This window comes from Amia ocellicauda, chromosome 5 (assembly GCF_036373705.1).
Source record: "Amia ocellicauda isolate fAmiCal2 chromosome 5, fAmiCal2.hap1, whole genome shotgun sequence".
Taxonomy (NCBI): domain Eukaryota; kingdom Metazoa; phylum Chordata; class Actinopteri; order Amiiformes; family Amiidae; genus Amia; species Amia ocellicauda.
Window position 1 is genome coordinate 1,681,264 of NC_089854.1, and position 16,038 is coordinate 1,697,301.

The following is a 16,038-nucleotide window of genomic DNA, read 5'->3' on the forward strand; positions in this document are numbered from 1 at the left end:
AGAGGCGTCACAATCTGAACAAACTCCCCAGCGATGTGGCTGAAGAGACAATTTGGGAACATTCAAAAACAGACTGGATAGGATCCTTGGATCACTTAGATATTAATGGACACCAAACGAGTACGATGGGACGAATGGCCTCCTCTCGTTTGTAAACTTTCTTATGTTCTTATTGTGTTTTCTGTTGTTGTCAGTGTGATGATCAATGGGACAGCAGTGATGGCAGAGAGGCCATTAGCAGCATTCACACCCTCATGCGCTTCTCCTGCTCAAACATGAGGCCCAGGCACAGTACAGATCACGCTCAGGAGTGATGTAGGAAGCCAGACCCTTTCCGTGACCCACGTTTCAAAACCTGAGCACAGCGTTCAGCTTCGCAGTTTTGTGGAACTCGCTCTGATTGCTCTTGCTCTTGCACAACCTATATCTGTAAGCATTGTGACATTCAGAAAACTGCAACTGTATCTCACATATGTGTCACCTGTTAACCCCGGGAGTGGGTGCAGTCGTTGGGTTTGCTTGTTTGTTTGTTTAGTTGGTTTGGTCTTTGGTGAGATGCCTGGGTGATCACATTATATGGAGTGCCAGTGGCAGACCAATGTAGAATAAATATCCACTGCTCTCTGAGGTGTAAGACAAAAGAGCGGGCAGTGTGACCTGCCCTCGTCCTGACCCCTCTCCCCTGCTGAACATTACGTCATCAGTTTCAGAAACCCTGACTGGATGCCTGACCTTGTGTTCATCGTCAGTGGAGTGGACTTCCTGTTTCCACCCGCTGCCTGCTGTGAGCTCAGATTCCTGCCAATCTCTTCAGCGATCTGACTACCAGCATCTGGGTTAGGGGCAGCCTGGGGTCCTAACCCAGACACTGTACAGGGGCCTCTGGGGAGGACTGGAGAGCAGAATGCAGTTAACTTGCAAACACACGTCTCAGCCCTCTTCATCACCCCTGATTTTGCAGTTAAAGTATTCATGATGATTTTTTATGGCAGTAATATAGATTTTTCCTCATTCTATTCCCATTCTGATGGCTGCTATTGCTGTTTTTTTGTCATAATAATTAGTTAACTGATGAACTCTGGTGGGTTCCTGGTGCCGTGCCCCTCCCAGTCCTTCCCGTGCTGCTAGAGCTTGGTGAACATACGTTCCCATTGTTGCCTTCCAGGGAGTCTGCCTTCACAGTGCACAGGTCTGGGAGCAGCTTTGCACATGTGAGCCCAAAGCCCATGGCCCCATGGCCCTGCAGCTCAGCTGTTCCTCCCGGTACCTGCAGCCTGTGCCAGCAGTGCAATCTTACAATGTGTCTATTATTATTATTATTATTATTATTATTATTATTATTATTATTATTATCAAATGTATAATAATTTAAAAAATGAAGAAAGCAACAGCAATAATAATTATGAATAATACTGTTTAAATTTAACTTGATTGCATATTTGTGTGTCTCGTTATGGTGATTTGAATTTCTGACTCAAGAGGATGTGGTTGCTTTTGAAGAATGAAAACAAAATTACTCTGCTTCATTTTATACTTTGAAGGGGTGTGTTGACGATGCAGATTGGGTTTACATACCCTTTTGGTTAATAGGGAGTGACGCTCTGCCCAATGTACCATTTAAAATAAAAACAGTAACTAACAGTAACTCGCGAGAGACTGGGTCATTGGTTTGGAGCTGCTGGAGTGAGTGGGTCTGTGGAGGAGCTGCTGTTAACTGTGCCACTGCCGGTCGACCCAAGTGCTGCAGTCGGACTAAGCCCAGTGGTGCTACTTACGGCTGAATTAGAGATTGTGTTGGAGAGGGCTGCACTGTGGAACAGAACTATGATGACTATGAACTGTGATTGACAACCCTGTTTTTCTGCAGAGCTGTTCTCAAAATCATTTACATGTCCTATTTTTTAGCTTTCCTTGTTTAGACTCCATTAACTCTTAACTTTTAAAATTGTCAAGGCATAATTTTATCTGTTCGATCTCATTAAGAAGCAAACACTTTAGTTATATTGGTAAACCCTCATTACTGGTAACTACAGGTAATATAGTAATTCTGCTAGAGACATTTATCTGGATCACAACCTAAACAAAAGGCACTGAGTGTGCTTGCGTCAGAGTTGTGTTCCCAGAGACATCCAGATGCCTGTGAATTTGAAGCCAACGCATATTTGACAAATGACAGGCAGATGTTTCTTGGGTTTACCCACTGCAGAAATACATTGCAATTAATACAGCCACTACCTGATCCACTGACAACGGTGTCAGGACAAGTTTTTTTTGTAAAGGAATCCCATACAAAATAAAGGTTGCTGCACATGATGTTATAGATGTGATTAATTTATTTAGCAGACACGTATGGCTAATTGTAATTGATTAAGCTGATGTGGAGGTTATCCAGGACACAATGATAAAGTCATACACATTTCATACGAAAAAGAAAGGAAAGTAGATGAAACGGAGCAGATATCTGGAAATTAACTTATGAGATGTAATTTGTTTTATAAATATTTTTTATGTCCCGGTTTCTACTTTTGAAAATCTTGTCAGCCTATGAAGTGGAAATCTTGCAGACATTTTTTAGAAACTTTAAGTTACAAAAATATGGAATAATGTATACAAATAACAATCAGCCTACACCAACAAAATAGTTTTTAATTGGGTGCATAAAGATTACATTAACTATTAAATGTCGACTGTAAAATACAATGCAGATTTTGCAGTCAACATCAAGTTTTGTACATCCATATCCATGATATTGTTTGTGTTGGATATTTTTTAGAATATTCCATCATTTAAATTTTTACCTTCTAAAGAAATGTTAGCAAGGTTTCCACGTGAGAAACTAAGTGAAATTCCCAATACATATTCCCGAAGACTTCAGTTTGGGTGCCCTGCTCATGTGTACTGTTATACTGCGGTACAGCAAGCTGACACACCCCTTCACACTTTCTGTTCGGCGGTCTTTAAACAAGCTGCCTGGATACAACATTGGAATAAACTCAAATCTGGATCCCCAGAGGAGTAAAACATGGTTTAATTGTATTACTTTTGACAAAATCATAATACAGCATTACCCAACTTTGACACAGTACAGTTTATTTACTTTTAAAGTTACAGTAAGACCACCAGGACAGCCTGTTTCACTGAGCTGTACAGTATCGGTGGTGGTTTCTGATTTTCACTGAAATGCTACAGTGAGGGCTGTGGATAACCTTGGAATGTCTCTCAATCCTGGACCTGACCGACACCCTCAGACACACAACCTGTCTTCACCCGGCTTGCTATTTGTTCCTGATGGCCACGGTGGAGTATTCCACTGTGTCGGCAGATTGTGGGTTGCTGGCGTTTCTGGGTGGGCTCTCTGGGGGGCTCCATGTTCTTAGGTTGGCGTAGATTTCCAGGGGTTCATTCGATGGGTTTGGATTGAACACCACAGTGCTGTAGGTGATGTTGTGTAACTCTGTACAAGAGGAGTCCTGCAATGTAACCGGCCCAACACAGGCTCAGCGCAAACCAGATACAGCAAACGCACAGTTCAACAGCTTCAATCACATTTGATAGGACAGTGTAGACGAGTGTTGCTCACATACACTACACTCCAGCAGGGAACTCGAGACAGTGCTGTGTTTGTTTGCTTCTTAAAACATTAAAATAAATTAAACCTTGCTGAAAATGGTTAATCCTAAACCATGGCACTTCTTTGGTGACTTTTCTGAGTGTGTAAGAGGAAGTGCCCTGGAGGGGTTATTATTAAAGTTATAAGCTCATGGGTATGAAAAGTCAAGTAGCCCTGATGCACTTACCGGGGATAAGCTTGCAGACGGCTCGCACTCTGCTGTTCCACATTTATCTGTGAATATAGATTAGAAGAGGCACTGTTTCTGTGGCGGAAACCATGAGTGACTAAACATGGTGATTTTGCTTTTCCCCTGGTTAAATATAACCCAGTGAAATGCTTCGCTTGGTCACTGTTAAAACCACTGTGATTTCTTGCATTGTTGATGTTGTACAGCGATCAGGGTAGTGGTGGGAAAAAGGCAGATGGCAGCAGCAGGTACTGTGTTGAAGACGCATGTTGGTTCATTTCAGAAAAGGAAATTACACAATGGGTTACTATGAGTGTAACATTGCATGACTTTATCAGCAGACTGTATTTCTTCATAGTCCGTCTGTCCCCCGCCCCCATCCAGTATCATGTTGCTTTAGATTAAAATTTTGGATAAATTAGTTGTTATTTTTTTCATGTTTGACTTTAAAGTAACAAGCAAACAACTGCAGGGATGGCCTTCTTTAGTAATTAAAACATCTCTGAAAATCCTTTTTTGATTAAAATGATTATTAATAATACAATTATGATGTACGGTGGCTCTGAAGTGCAAAACACAGGACCACCATAATTATGACTAAAAAATATATAGTTTTAGTCCTAACTGGAGTAATATTAACTAAGAACAAGTATGAATCATGGTGCATGATTCTGTTTAGAGGCAGTGAAAGGGGTCTTTCAATACAAAGCTAGAATGTGACAGTAGTAGAGTACAGATGCCATTAAAAGTGCAAGACCTACTTCTCTCCACCTTCCTTCTCCTGCACACTGCAACGACCATGAAAACTGCAATGAGAGTCAGGGCCAGCACTGTCAGGGCGGCTCCCAGCGGAATGATCCACCTGTGCTCTGTGTCATCGTTCGTGCTCCTACAACAGAAGTTATTTCAGAGCACAGTGCGGCAGAATTGGAGCCATGGGTTCACGGCCTGAATAAATGCATTTATATTCAAACCCCATGGGTGTCTTGTTTCAATGAATACACTGACAGTACTTGCTGGATTTTTATTTATGCACCTGTTTGTTTAAATGCAACATGGGGGTATAACCTCAGAGCTGCTTAGTCTACAGCTAGAAACAATGAGAGTTTGACCTGGCTAGTACAAACTGAGATACATTAGCTACCTTCCACTGCCATTGCTGTCGTGCTGTCGAGCAGCTGTGGATGTGCTAGTTGCAGGAGCGGTGGCTTTGAATGTTGTGGTGGTGCTGCTCCATTCAGGAGGATGGAGTGGTAGATTATCAGGCACTGAAAACGGAGCACACAGTCATAATGACAAATACAAGGTTGGTTATTAAGGTATTAAATTAAGGTTTGTTTTCTTCCAAGTAAGCAAATGTTATAACTGAACTTCGTAAAAGAGATCTTCCGTCTTCTTAAAATCTGTGTCCATAGGAAAGCACAAATGGGCCTCAGTATCCCACACACCAGCTAAAAGACCCTCCTTTTCAGCCCCCACATTTACGCCACACACGTGGGTTTGGATAGGAGGGTCCTTTTAACTAGTCCTCCAAGGCCATATAATTGCCACTGGACAATTCACCTTAGTGGGCAGGTGAGCCTGTTTCCCCAACTCGGATGGAGGAAGTGATTGAAAAGTGTCTGCAGTGCTGGACTGGAGTCCATAGCCGGCTCCTAAATAACCCTGTCTATGACTAATGACCCTGTGTGTTTGTTTCTGAACCAGTTTCCTCTTTCCACATAAAAATACTATCCGCAGACTCCCTAGGGAAACCTGGCTGATACTGAACAACTGTTGTTAAAGTGGTGATCAGTGTCCACAGTGGGAATAGTGCAGGGGTACTGGCACCTGCCTGTGTGGTAAAATCACACCTCCTTGACGTGCTGCTGTTTGACTCATTGTCTGCTGTTCTAGTGCTTTTCAAGAGCCATTGGCTATCGGTCATGTTTCACGGCTGCATAACTAAATTTTTTTATCACCATCTTGCCCTGACATTTAAGGAAGTGTTTCTTCCTGTTTGTTTATGCAATAATAATAATAAACTAGCTCAAGAGGCCGACAGTGAAAATCTGGGTCGGGGTTCTGCTCGGTTACAGTGTTATGGGCTGGACTGTACAGTTTGGGAACTGCCCTTGTGTGTGTGCCTGCTGCTGCTGATTATACTAATGAACTGTGAGGGTTTGATTGGCATTGTTATAACAAGATAACTGATTAATTACCAAAAAACTGTCACACATCTTACAGTCAGACAATCTCTAAACTCAGTGTGAAGCAGTGAATCTGGGTTTTAAAAATTTTAACCTGGTGTAAAGTGAACAGTTTTATGTAATAATAATTCACAGCACTGGTAATGTGTTTGATCTAGTAAAAATAACTTGTTTATAACTTCTGTAACAAACTCCACAGAGTCCAGTATGTAGCATTTAATGGAGGTTTTCTTTGACCCATACTAGTTTTGCTCTTATATTATAGTATAATATGAGAGTTTACTTTACCTGAAACTCGAAGATAAAAATCATGAACAATGATTGTATTGTCTATACCACATCTGTAAACTCCACTGTCCTGCTCCTCAATATGTATTATTTTCAATTCCATTCCTCCATTGTATGCATGTAGATTTGCTCTTCTGTAATAATTTTCAGATATGAATCCTTTTGTGTTTATCAACTTATAGCACAGTCCTTGCAATATTTTACAGCAGTATTTTGGGTTTTCATTATAGTAACGGTCATGTATGAATGCAATTCTGAAAGTTTCTCCCACAGTCAGTTGAAATAGTGACTGTCCTTCAGTGAGAAATGAATCTGTGAAAGAAAGAAACGTATTTTCAGTTGACATCTTTCTTTTTTCCCTGCCTTTTTAAATCATAGCATATTTAAACTTGCACTTCTTACCGTACCTAAACTCAACACGAGAAGCAGAACCACAGCCTCCATCGTCTGTCTCACTGAGTCCCTTGGCGGACGTTGCCACACTGTCCTGCACTGCAGTCACTTGTCCCTCTGGGCTGTGAAACCGTGTCTCCACACTCAAACAGGAAGTGCTGTGAGGATGACTGCAGCATGAGGAAAGAGTGTGAGGAGGAAGAGAAACCCGATTAATACACATCGGATAGGAACAGTGATGATAAAACTGCAGTGTGGATGGTTCTCGGTAAAGAGTTACCAACCTAGAAGATGCTGTTGGGCTGCTCTTACTTGATTGGTTGCTAGTGTCTTATTAATCCAATAATAATGGATAATAATGTGGCTGGGCTGCCTGTTCCATGCTGCCACAACCCGCTGTGTAATTAAGTGCCTGCTGTTCTCCTTCTAAAATGCTCCTCCCTTTAATTCCCACTTATGTCCTTCTGGATCCTAAAGCAGTCCTCTGGGTCAGCTGGTTCCCTTCAGGGCTTCTGAACTCGAGTCGGCTCACCTGGTAACCTTGGTAATCATCTGCTCAATTCCAGAGGTTCTGTTCTTCTAACTGATCTGTGTAGCTGAGGACAGCTTGCTTTTCTATAGACCCTCTAAGGCAGAGGTGGGAAAACTATGACTCAGCCCGCCACAGATTTTAATCCGGCCCATGGGCATTTATCCAAATAATAAAATCACCCGCATACTATGAGTTTGTATTGCAAGAGTAGTCAACTACCCTGAAATATACACAAAGTCAAGAAAGAGAAAAGTTGACAGTGAATGTTGTGTTTTTAAAAGGAAGTGGACTCCTAAGTACTTTTTCACCTCTGTTGAATAGAAGGTGATATGTTTAATATGCCAAGAGAAAATTGCTGTTTTCAAGAAATACAACACCACCAGGCACTTCTCAAGCAAGCAGGCTAACTATGCTACAAATCTGTCTGCACAGGAGAGGGAAAAGAAAGCATTCACTTTAGCTGCATATTTACAAGTCCAACCAAACTTTTTAACGCGACAATCCACCCTTCAAGAAAACTAAACAAAGGCTATCTACATGCTCTCACAAAATCGCCAAGCATAGCAAGCCATTTTCAGAGGGGGAGTTTTTGAAGGACTGCATGGTTTAGACTGCTAGCTTGGTTTGCCCAGCGAGTAAAATCTATTTTGAAAACATTAGCTTCTCACGTAGAACAGTCACTCAGCGAGTAGAATCAATTGGGATGGACTTTAAATCCTAGTTGAACACAAAAATGTTGGATTTCAGTTGTTTTTCTATTGCACTGATATGAAGGACACTGCGCAACTTCTTATCTTTGTCAGGGGAATAATCGACACCTTTGAAATAACAGAGGAGTTCCTTGCCATGGACAACAACAGGAGAGGATCTGTTCAGTAGCGTTTCTGCTTGTCTCCAGAGATTTAATTTATCATGGCTTAAACTGGTAAATGTCACCACCGATGGCTCTCCAAATCTTACCAGGAAAAATGTGGGGCTTTTGAATAGAATTAGGATAACTGATGATTCTGCAGATATTTATACAGATAGTGCTTATGTTGTTACTGCATGTACCTTGCTACCTCTCTATGCCAAAAATAATTTCCGATCATCAGATGATCGTCCCTTGAAACATTCTACCTTACTCCTCCTCAGTACTCAACTCCTCCCCTGTATCCACAGAAAGAGCTACAGCTCCTGCGTCAGGAAGTGCAACAACTGCGCACTGATCTCATAGGGAAAGCAGCCCATGCACAGCACGCATAGGGGTGCATGGCCTCCCTGAAGGTAGAAACGAAGCTCTACCGGGACAGATGGAACAGGCCGATCTTAAGAGCAGCTGTTGACGGAGGCCCACAGCAATGCATTCTCTTAGACACTGGTGCTTCTGTATCTGTCCTACATGCTCAATCTCCACACACACACACATTATCTACAGGTATTACAGCTAATGTATCTGGGTTTAAGGGAGACATGACTACTGCTATGAAGGGTATAAAATGTAATTTGAAAATAGGTGATTATCAGACAACTTGGTCTCCTATATTAATGCCTTTACCTGAGGGTCAGTCAGTTGTTGGTTCGGATGTCTTGAGAAGAGAAGGTGTAATACTTGATTATGCTAATAATCAGATTTGGTTTAACAGAGGCAGAAATGTTGTGTACACTGTTAGTGATTCACATGCAGTATGTACTATTAAGTCACCAGGTGAATTACCGCTTCCATTCAATGAAAATTATGATAGCAAAATAATAATAGCAAATAATAGCAAAATACTCTGATGTGTTTGCCAGGCATAAGCATGATTGTGGTAATGTGGGTCAGGAGGAAGACATCAATGGTCCTCCTCACAAATTTCAAAAACAACATGGGATCCCCACTGAAAGTCACGAATCTGTTGCAACTGTTATTAGTTCTCTGTTACAGCAAGGAGTCATAAGACATTGTACTTCTACAACAAACTCTCCAATTTGGCCTGTGCGGAAGCCAGACGGATCCTGGAGACTGACTGTGGACTACAGGCGACTCAACGCTGTGACACCTACTTGTGCACCGATTGGAAGAGACACTGCCACTCTACTGTCCCGTGTCCCAACTGACAGTAAGGTCTTCACAGTGCTGGACATTTCCAATGGTTTCTGGAGCGTTCCATTTGCTCAAAATTGCCAATACAAATTTGCTTTCACTTTTGACAATCAGCAATACACATGGACTCACTTACCGCAAGGTTTGCATAATTCTCCAACCATTTTTCACAAGCGGATGGCTGAGGCTATAAAAGGTTTTTCCAGACCTGAGTGCCTTGTCCAATACGTCGATGATCTACTGCTTGCTACAGAAGAAGAACATCTTCAGCTCTTTGATGAACTCTTAAATCTCCTTTCACAAGCAGGTTTGAAAATCAACCCAAAGAAAGTGCAATTGTTTCGACACTCTGTTTCATATCTAGGGGTTACTCTCACTCCAGAGGGGAAATCACCTGACAATGCCAAGGTTCAGCTAATCACAAAGTTGCCTTTGCCTGTCACTAAAACTGCATTGAGTTCTTTCCTAGGTTTGATGGGATACCAACAAGACTTTATTCCAGAGTTTGCTACTTTTGCAAAGCCACTATATGAACTTTTGAGAAAAGAGGTGCCTGAAGATTTCTACAGTACTGAAACTTGGACAGAGAACCACACTAAAGCCGTTGAACAGTTAAAACAAGCATTGGTGCAAGCTACTGTGCTGCTAACTCCAAACCCTACACTACCTTTTCACCTAGAGGTGGGCTCCTCCAAAGAAGCACTGACTGCCGTGCTTTGTCAAGAACGCCACGGTGTGCTGAAACCAGTAGCCTTCGCTTCATGGTGTCTTCAGGGTGTTGAGAGACAGTATGATACGTGCACTAGACACTTGTTAGCGACTTTTTGGGCAGTGAAACATTTCACTTATATTACCGGACTGAACAAAGTGGTGCTACACACACCGCATACTCCACTGAATTTGTTATTGAAGCCCACAGATACTTTAGTTTCATCACAGAGACTTTCGCATTGGACTTTTTTAATGTTGCAACGTGACTTAGACCTTGATTGTAAACAAACCACATTGATTCCACAAATGTTGCTTATGCAGGGTAAACCACATGAGTGTCCATTGCCTGACACTGATATTTTGCCTAATCCTTTTGTTTTTGAGCCACGTTCACAGGTTCCGAATGTGTAAATTGATGGATCAGCATACATTTGTAAGAATTCTGGTAGATTGCTAGCAGGTTTTGCAGTATTGTTCCCTGAGTACACTGTTAAATTTTCTTGTCCAGGACAATTGTCACAATATTCTGAATTGGCAGCTTTGCTAGAAACCCTTAGGATAACTGATGATTCTGCAGATATTTAAACAGATAGTGCTTATGTTGTTACTGCATGTACCTTGCTACCTCTCTATGCCAAAAATAATTTCCGATCATCAGATGATCGTCCCTTGAAACATGCTACCTTACTACAGCATATTTGGTCTTCTATTCAGTCAAGACCAGGTGAAATTGCTGTTTTGAAAGTTAAGGCCCATGTGAGAAAGGATCGTAGAGGTGAACATCATATCAGAAATGATGAAGCTGATCGACGTGCTAAATTTGCTGCTAGACACTGTGGTCCGTGGCATTTGTCAGACCCATTGCCTACCAATGAAAATGTCTCTGCCTTGGTGAACTCACAGTCTCTTTTTGAGATTCAAAAATTAGATTCAGACATCCAGACTAATATTCACTGGCATTTGCAGGAGAAACCGCTTCCACAACCTACGTTTTGGTCTCACAAAACTACTCTGGTGGGTACGGGTGATTCTGACAAAGTCCTCATGGTAAACATCCCACAATCTGAATACCCTGTAGTCTGTGTTCCCTCACAATTAGCTCCAGATATTTTTGACCTATTTCACAACTCACCAGTAGGAGGTCACTTTTCTGTAGAAAAGACACTAGAGAAGATTACACAGTACTACTGGTGGCCGACTATGAAAGCTGACATGACCACTGCATGTAACCACTGCCTTGTCTGCTTACAGGTGAATCCTGCACCTTTCACACACAAATCCAAACTCAGACTATCAACTCCGCCGGAAGGTCCCTGGACTCATATTCAAATTGATTTCATTGGTCCTTTAGCCAAAACATCACAGGGTTACCAGTATATTTTGGTTATCCTTGACAAATTCACAAAGTGGATTGAGGCTTTTCCTTGCAGGCGTGCCACTGCTGCCACTGTAGCGAAAACTCTCATACAAAATGTGTTCACTAGGTGGGGACTACCGAAGGTGATTGATAGTGATCGAGGAACACATTTCACAAGCAGTGTAGTGAAAGTTATGTGTCAAGCATTAGGCATCACCCAGAAATTACATATTCCATTCCACCCTCAATCATCAGGAGTAGTCGAGCGTGGAAACCGCACTCTAAAAACACTTTTGAAAAAAATGTGTCAAGACAATCCAAAAAGGTGGGCTGAGGCATTACCTCTGTGCCTAATGGCAATGCGGTCAACACCACACTCCACTACCAGAATTACACCACATCAAGCGATGACTGGACGTCTTATGCATGTCCCAGGACATTGTTTGCTTCCTTTAGAGAACAACCTGTTCTTTTGCAAGCTGCTAATGTGACTTGGTTACGAAATTGCCTAGCGTCTGTAGATCAAATGCAACGCTTTGTAGCTAAACAATTAGGCCACAAACAGAGACAAATTAAGAAATATTTTGACACCAAAGTTCATGAAGAAGAACTACAGATTGGTGACAGATGTATGGTTCGAAATTACAAACACAAACGCCATACCTTAGAAGCCGATTGGTATGGACCATTCCTTATTGTGGACAAATTAAGTCCAGCAGTGTACAAAGTCAAAATTCAGGAAAAAGGCAAAGATACTCTTAAATGGTTTCACATCAATCAGATAAAAACTGTTAAGTGATCACTGCTACCCTTGATCTTTCAGGTGTTCCTGAGAGAAAGTGGAGACCATGATGCTATTCCTCGTTGGTTTTCTGGGGGTTTTCATTGATGCTGCAATAGTTTACAAACAACCATGAGACTCCATAACCATTATGGGAATTGCAAGCCTAAAATTTGTTCTGAATATTGATAATCTGACTTAGATGTAGAAATTCCTGTAATAGTATCCATGTGTGTTGTCCTCATTTAAACTCTATAATATGTGTTACTGGATCTGTAGTTAATAGACACTTGGTTTGTGATGTATATGATGCACAAACTTGTCAATCCCTGCCACTTGAATTTCTATAACTGTTGAAAACTGTTAGTGTTACCAATTGAAACCACATATAGACACTAAGACTATAGGTTTTGTTTTTATTTTGTATACAGCTGAAAATGTGATGAAGTTCCTGCATAATATGTATGATTTAGGTATTATTGCACATGGAAAAGTATTAACTCTACGACAATTACCTCCATTTGTAGGTCAAATGAGAACCTCATGGAATGTTGTTGATCATACTGAATGTTGAATCACCTATCGCTCTACTATGTTGTGTACATGTTACATTACTGGAGACTCATTACAGTATAGGTTTAATAACATAACCAAGTTATCAACCTTACATGCTGTACCTGTGGATAAAATAGGATATTTGCAAGCACGACTAGTAGGCAATCACACGTAGTGCATTACAACAAACTATTATTTGTACAATAATTTGGAATGTCAAATAACATGCAATTAAGATTGGTGATCTGACCTTGCCTTATATTCCGCAAGACTTAAATTTTGCACCCACGTTGCCAGCTATGTTTGCAGAGATCCTGAAACCTGTTGATGCAAAGGTTTTATAGAATATGGAGCCTTTGTTGTAACTTTCTAGTATAAAAATCACAAAACAGTTCAACAGGGGGTACAACATTTGATTTCTGATGAAAATATGGAGATCACTTACAAGCATTCTTGGTGGGATTTTGCTTTTATAGGTGCTACTTTCTTATCTGTGTTAACTGTTACTATGTGTATGTTTTATTACCTATGTCCTCTAATATGTATTTATTATAGTGATGTTATCACCATTCGGCGTGAGACATTAGTTTCACGTAATAAGCATGGTAAATCCAATCTACCTCACAACTACATATAACAGGTTCATTGACTAAATGTTTATTTGTATTTTGTAATTCCTGTTTTAATTTGTTTTGTTTTGTTTTGTTTTGTTCTGCATTCTTTTTATATTATTGTTTACTGAAATATCAAACATCTGTTGAATGTTTTTCCCTCCCAAGGTGGGGACTGTAAGATATTATTTGTTAGAATGTATTTTTCTATGGGAAATTCTATACCATCTGGTTTGGTAGAGGAAACAGACCTCCTCCCTTTCACCTGGTAGCCCTGGTAGCCCTATCTTTATGACCAGAGCTGGAGAGGAGAGACAGTGAGAGACACACTGCTTCCTGCCTGACCAGACTGGCCTATAAGCTGTACTGTGAGGAGAAAGAAGAAAATGGGTATTATCTGTTTCTTACTGTAATCCAGCAGAAGCTTAATATTACTTATTTTCAGTAATATAATTGAATGATATTAGTTTCCTATTTTTGTCAAAATAAATGATTATTGCACATCTGTGACTTGACCGCATCTTCTTAAAAGAGAAACCAATTGACCTATGAGTTTTCAGTTCAACTATTTATTTAGATTGACTGAAAAACCAAGCATTTCCAAATTCTCTTACACCCCTATGCTGCAGATCTCAACAACAACAATGGTACCTGACTTTCATAAACTTGCATAGCAGGCTAATCAGCTTCACTGTTCACACAGACATGCTTACAAGGCAAGGGTAGTCAGGTTGTCAGGGCTTCTCAAGGCTTGTTGTACAACTGTGCTGTATAGATGCACTACTGATGTTAGTATGTGCCTGATGCAGAAAATCCACTAGTGGTGATATGGAAGTGTTTCATAAAGCCTGTAAATGGTAATCTATTGAATGTGCTTTTAAATGTGCTATTGTTCAAACTGCTTGGCATTATTGAAAAAGCTATTGAATTCATTAAAAACAATGCTCAAACTTGGAAAAAAATAAAAATGTGATTGTCAGACTGGGGTTTTTGAATGACATAAGTCAGTCACAGGTAATAAAGGAAGGTGATTGTAAATTTGAACTTAGATGCACTTATGAATACATTATGGTAAAATATATTGTTACTGATATAGTGTTATTTGACAAATGTATGTGGCCCACCAACTGTTCTTCAAGACCCATTGTGGCCCCTTAATCAAAATGTTTGCCTACCGCTGTTCTAAGGGGAATGTCCTTTTTGTGATCTAAATGCTATTCTCATTGTGGACGTGTCAATGTGTGGTTTAATTTAAACAATTTCCTGTGATTCAGGGTCTACACTTTTCCTGTGTAACCAAGTGTTTAGGTGGCCTTTTATAGTTCAGACCATCAGATACTTGGATCACTCTGCTATTAATGGACACCAAACGAGTAGAATGGCCTCTTCTCATTTGTCTAACTCATGATGCCTAAAGACATGATACATGTTTGGAAAGCCTTTCAATGGCACGCCCTAAAGATTTTGATTGTAATAGTGAGGTTTTTCTGAGAGTCTGTGGGAGTTACTGATAGGGCCAGTTTGTCCACAAGGGGGTGCTGAGGCGCCACGCCACCATAGCAGAACACGAGAAACAAATAAAAACCATTAAAGTGTCTGTGAAGATTTAAGTGCTTAATTCTGACATTTATTCATGTTCTTAGTTGTTATTATCCACAGCAAATGTGCATTTTATTGAAGAAAAAAAGTATTTCTGCCAAATCGCTGGTTATGCTTATTTTATACCTCTTGCTTCCGGGAGGTTGTGCCCCGCTTATGATCGCTTATGAGCAATTTACGAGTTCAGCTGGAATTGTACCCTAGGTTTGAGCTGCTCCTATTAATCCCATTTGGGGCCGCGGATTTAACGCCCCATGACAGTTACCACCTGGACACTCTAGATGGCGGTGTACAAAATATTGCTATGTTTATATCAATCTTCGTCTCAGTATCCACTGGAGGACATGGAGGGCGAAAGAGAGAGAAAAACATGTTAAAAGACGAATACACTCGCTAACGAACCCCTGCTTTGGCAATGACCTCTGATGTGAATTTAACGCCGATTGTGTGAGAACCCAAAATGCAAAAACGAACTTCTGTCTTATGGACTGTGACTATTCTTCTGAATTTGCAATGTGTACCTGTTTGCCGTTTTGTCTTTTGTCAAAATTCAAAATTCTAAAATCACTTAAAAAAAATTAAAATCTTAACGTGATTAACTTAAACAAAATACATAAACTCAAATAAACATGTGCGTAAATCAATGAAACAATAAACTTGTGATAAAATGCAAACTGCAAACCAACAAAAAAGGTCAATACATTGAAATTAACTGAAAATGCATCAGACAAATCAAAAAACAAATAATAAAACAATAATAGTCCTGATCAGCTTGGACCAGGAGAAGACCTTCGACAGAGTGGGCCACGAATACCTGCAGCTTGTGATGGAGAGGATGGGCCTCGCTCTTGGCTTGAGGAGGTGGGTGAAGATTATTTACAGCAGCCTAAGCAGCAGGGTCCTTGCGAATCACCAACTGACTGAACCATTTCTAGTCAGGTCGGGGGTTCGACAGGGTTGTCCCGTCGGCCCCACTGTACATCCTCTGTTTGGAGCCGTTCATGCAGGCGATCCGCCAGGACGCCCAAGTGACAGGTTTCCATCTCCCGGGCGCCGGCGGAGAGCAACTGAAAGACTTGGCCTAGATGGACGATGTGGCTGTGGTCTGCACAGATGCGTCGTCCGTGCCCAGGGTGGAGGAACTGCTGGACGGCTTC

At 41.0% G+C, this 16,038-nt stretch overlaps 1 protein-coding gene across 1 annotated transcript; it reads right to left on the reverse strand.

The window, feature by feature from the left end:
- Nucleotides 1-3,000: 3,000 nt before the first annotated feature.
- LOC136749155 (uncharacterized) lies at nucleotides 3,001-6,838 on the reverse strand. Its single transcript, XM_066703149.1, has 6 exons — nucleotides 6,685-6,838; nucleotides 6,278-6,589; nucleotides 4,945-5,068; nucleotides 4,562-4,689; nucleotides 3,798-3,844; nucleotides 3,001-3,470 (listed from the first exon to the last, which is right to left on the reverse strand). Exons 1-6 carry the CDS (start codon nucleotides 6,719-6,721, stop codon nucleotides 3,276-3,278), a joined length of 843 nt encoding a protein of 280 aa, XP_066559246.1. The 5' UTR covers nucleotides 6,722-6,838; the 3' UTR covers nucleotides 3,001-3,275.
- Nucleotides 6,839-16,038: the final 9,200 nt, after the last annotated feature.